The 5,000-nt window shown below is 34.9% G+C and overlaps 1 protein-coding gene across 1 annotated transcript in view; it reads left to right on the top strand.

Moving 5' to 3' along the window:
* The window catches only part of LOC125030650 (zinc metalloproteinase nas-4-like), a 12,764-nt gene that overhangs the window by 4,898 nt on the left and 2,866 nt on the right, over positions 1–5,000 (top strand). The window contains exons 3-6 of the mRNA XM_047620831.1: positions 1,058–1,092; positions 3,657–3,750; positions 4,104–4,316; positions 4,964–5,000. The exon at positions 4,964–5,000 is cut by the window's right edge and continues 63 nt beyond it. Coding sequence (XP_047476787.1) covers positions 1,058–1,092; positions 3,657–3,750; positions 4,104–4,316; positions 4,964–5,000 — 379 coding nt within the window. The remainder of the gene's footprint in view (positions 1–1,057; positions 1,093–3,656; positions 3,751–4,103; positions 4,317–4,963) is intronic.

Raw genomic sequence — 5,000 nt, 5'->3', positions numbered from 1 at the left:
TATTTCAATATATATACATATACATATACATACTAAAAAATATACGTATGTGTATATATATATATCTAAATATGTATATATATATATATATATATATATATATATATATATATAATATATATGTTTGTATATATAGGTGTGTGTGTGTGTGTGTGTGTGTGTGTGTGTGTGTGTGTGTGTGTATGTGTGTGTGTGTGTCACTTATCTCGTAATCTTATCAGTTTCCAAAGGAAGAGGTAAAGAAGAATGCAAAGGTCCGATAATTTTTTTTTTTTTTTACATTTATTTCCAAAAGTGGATTCACGATTTTTTACCCGTGTGATAAGGAAAGGCAAAGGAGGAGCTTCCTCTGCTTGACGACAGGAAGGGGGATGGGGGAAGGGGGGAGGGGGATGTTGTGTGTGTTCACCCTTCCAAGTGGAAAGGTAAATGTGCACACACCTGTTCACTTAATAGTGCATTTATGCACTGGAAATGGTAGTGAGTGAGTGAGTGTCTATATATTTTGGTTAATTTATATATATATATATATATATATATATATATATATATATATGTGTGTGTGTGTGTGTGTGTGTGTGTGTGTGTGTGTGTGTGTGTGTGTGTGTGTGTGTGTGTATGTATGTATGCATGTTCGTACATATATGCTCCAGACATATAATGAGATTCCAAGAAAATCGTGAGAAAATCCACACGGTATACTTTCGTTTGCGTATAAGTACACATGTCCATTCCTATAGAGCTTTATCTCACTTACTTTCAAGAAAAAGTTATCTACTGCACGGCCATCCAAGTCACTCTTTCCATCATTTTCATTGACATGCATATCTCTCTCTCTCTCTCTCTCTCTCTCTCTCTCTCTCTCTCTCTCTCTCTCTCTCTCTCTCTCTCTCTCTCTCTCTCTCTCTCTCTCTCTCTCTCTCTCTCTCTCTCTCTCTCTCTCTCTCTCTCTCTCTCTCTCTCTCTCTATATATATATATATATATATATATATATATATATATAAGTGCAGTACCATTAGACCACTTTAGATAAAAGTTATCTTTTTTTTCCACAGCTTACCTGGAGGCGGACATCCTGCCAGATAAGGATGTAAGTAATAATATGTTTTGGGGATTAGTATATATTTATATTTTTATTGTCTTTTTTCATTGTGTTTTTGTATGTCTGTCTGTCTGTCAGTCTGTCTTTCTCTCTCTCTCTCTCTCACTCACTCACTCACTCACTCACTCACTCACTCACTCACTCACTCACTCACTCACTCACTCTCTCTCTCTCTATCTCTCTCTCCCTTTGCTTAACATCTGTTTAACCCTTTGCCCCCCCCCCCCCCTCTCTTTAAATCTCTCTAGATTTTCATCTTTAGATACATAGATTTTAGAATTTAAACTTCAGATTCCATTCCACACCTGCCACTTGTTCAGATCCTCCGTTTCGTTTCAGCACGTGTACACTCTCACACACCACACACACACCCGCGGTCACACCCATCCCGTAAGTACAGAGGCCCATTCCCACACGACCATGTGTACGCCGTGACGTCAGCAGAAATTCGGCGGCTCTGTGTTACGTAAACTCGTTTCGCAAATAGACCCTTGTGTGTACGTTTACACAGCCTCTTTTCTCAAGGGGTCAAGGAAGGTTAAGGTCACTTTGATTATGGTCATAGGAATATCTTAGTTATGAGATTCTGCTATGATATATGTATAGTTTGTAAGTTACATTTAAGAACATTTATATTTACCATGGCTCTTCCTAATCTTCACTATACGTCTAATATCCTTATTTCCCACTTTTCAGTCATATATTTTATCTTTCTGTCTCCTTAATCTTAAAGGCATTATCGTTATTTTAGAAAAACAAAAAGTCTCATAATAGCCACGATAAACATTTTCCGTAGAAAAGGGTAATTAACGACTGAACAAAGTCAGCATATTCGTGTTTCTCCGACTCATCCATTAGAAATATATAAACAAATAAGAAAACAAACAGATAAACGATTATAAATGAAAATGAAAATACAAGAGGATAAAAATCTATGGACATGCCAATCATCGAACAATTCAATTTAAGAATATTAATTCAATCTCACTACAAACAATTCAATCGAAAACAAAAATGCGCCATCCATCCCAATAATACTTCCAGCGACATGACACATACTTCATCCCTGTCATTCACCTGTCATCACAACATCGACATGACACGTGACATCGGCTGCTACTACTATTGATGATATCTTTGGGAAGCTTCTCCTGATCACGTGACTTTCGCCTTGTCTCCACGATGCACAATGATGGTGCTGTTCATTATGCAACAGCTGATAGAGACCAACTGGCACCTACCTCTTCTTATCAATACTTATCTGGTGTTTTTGTTTATTTTTATTTATTATTCTTCGTTTTTTGATTAATGTAGTATCAGGAACGAGGACCTGTTATTTCATTTGACTTTATTTTTCGCGCTCATCAACACTAGCAAGCGTTAGGAGATACGTGCGTATTTTCTTCGTTAGACTATTAGTGGCATAACTCCCTATCATTATTATAAAGATACAATTATGCCATGCTTAGTAATATCATGAATAGATTAATACAAATTAAGTACATGTTAAAAGATAAGAGAAAATACACCTTATACAAAGACACGTGAAGGCAAAGCAGGTGTTTTCCCACCCTATTTTCTCACACTTCTGGAAAACAAAAAGACGTCGTTTTTTTCTTGTTTGTTTACTTTTGTTGAATATGTATAAATAAAACATTGATGTTCAGTTTGTGTTCTTTGAAGTAATAATAATAAAAAAACGTATTTATTTGTTTGTAAAAGAATGGACAAATGCTATTACGTTTACGCATTTGTTTAAAAATTTTTTGTATCAAACGAATATTTTTTAGGTTTTAATATTCTTTAATTTTCATGTAGGTAATATACCTAAATGTAGGACACAACATAAAATATAAAAATATTTAATAAGTTCTACTAGTTCTATTCTAATTAACCCAATTAATTTTATGCTTTCCAATTAATCTTATTCGTACTATTTATAATTAGCGTTAATTTTACTCCTCCTTATACTTATACTTATTTCTTAATCTTTCCTTAAACTTTACTATTAAGAATTCCTATTTCTATAGTTTTCTCTTTTATTTTTTTATTTATTTAGATATCTAAATTTATCTTTTCATATATATTTTGTATTTTTTTTTTTTTTTTACTTCTATCACTTTCTCTTTTATATCTATTTTGCTATTATTTATATTTCTATCCTGTCGTAATGCCATATCTAACATACTTAAGACCACCTATTCTTCCTATTCTTAACCTACATTCAGTATTTGTATTTTTCCATGAAAAACTGTATAAACTAATTCCATTTTTAATCCTATCACAATTCTACGCATGTAATTCTCACATAAAATTCTATGAGTTCCACCTACATAATTCTTATATGAAACCCTATGAAATCCATCTATGTAATTCTTATATAAAATGGGTTCCACCTATGTAATTCTTACATGAAGTCCTATTAGTGCCACCTATATAATTGTTATACAAGACCCTGTGAATTTCAACTATGCGGCTCATATACAAACACAAAAAAATTAAATATAAAACGCCTATTCTCCTTTATTTCTGAATCTACGCTACTCCCACAGCCCACGAAGATGGCCATGGCTGACAACCACCGCCTGTGGCCCGGAGGGAAGGTGCCCTACAGAATTGACTTCGACGAAACTGAGCATGTCTATAGTAAGAGCCAATAGGTGCCTTTTAGCATGGAATTGTGTGTTGTTGTGGGAGGTCGAGGCTTGGGAGTGTATTGATGGGTTTTCTTTTTTTCTTTTTTTTTTCTTGTATTCAAAAAAATAATAGTAATAGCAATAGCAATAACAATAATAATGATAATGAAATGTAGGGGCTATTTTCTATTGGAGACGGAGAAACAGCTACTACAGCTAAATAATTATCATCAGAATGACGAATCTCCAAGTAATATGCCCCTAACACCTTGTAAGAGAAATATAAAAGACAATAACTCAAAGGCGATCTATAAAGCCATTCTAAAAGCCACATGAAAAGCAATTCCTTCTCCCTCTCCGCAGTCTACAACCTCCTCCTCTCCGCCATCACACGCATGAACGAACAGCACTGCGTGAACCTCGTGATCGCCGGTAATGGAGCGGAGGACTACGTGTCTATACAACTTGAGGATTACCTTTCTTCACACCTGGGGCGGCAGGGCGGGGAACAGGTGCTCACTATCTCCCTTGATGCTAACGTGGGCACCATCATGCACGAATTCATGCACACGCTTGGTAAGAACTTGCGTGAGGTTTAGTTTATCGAAGAGAATCAGTGGAAGAAAAGGCGCCATTTTACTCGCCCCCCCCCCCTACCAAGTTTTCAAAGTGGACTCTCAAATGAGTAAAACAAAATATTGCAAAGTAGAAACCATTATTTCTGTCCACATTAATTTTCTATGCTGCATTGTATTTTCATAATCACGATTTACAGAAGTTTTATTGAAAAAAAAAAAATTCACATTTTATACGTCACAAGAACAGCAGTACTGTTTGGGAGCTTACTGTGTTGAAGTACTTGTTTTAAGTCCGCTACAATCTTTGCTGAATCCTTTGTTCCATAGTGAATAGTACTTCCCACCCCACGTACACGAATCAATCATCTTATTTGAGCCATTATATATATATATATATACATACATATAAATATATATATATATATTCATATACTTACATACATATGTACATACATATATATATATATATACATATACACACATACTTACATACATACATACATACACATACATACATACATATTAGCTCTGTATTATCGGTATCGCATAGAATAACCTTAATATTTCAAACTCACATTGACAAAATGATCTGGAGTAAAACCAGCACAGAGACTGTCAGAATGTAACCACACCCATTTATCACAGGTTTCGGACACGAGCATAACCGCCCAGATCGAGACGA

The sequence above is a fragment of the Penaeus chinensis genome, chromosome 11 (genome assembly GCF_019202785.1).
Source record: "Penaeus chinensis breed Huanghai No. 1 chromosome 11, ASM1920278v2, whole genome shotgun sequence".
In the NCBI taxonomy this organism is placed as follows: domain Eukaryota; kingdom Metazoa; phylum Arthropoda; class Malacostraca; order Decapoda; family Penaeidae; genus Penaeus; species Penaeus chinensis.
The sequence above is the reverse complement of the archived record's forward strand: the minus strand, read 5'-3'. Positions and strand labels throughout refer to the sequence as shown.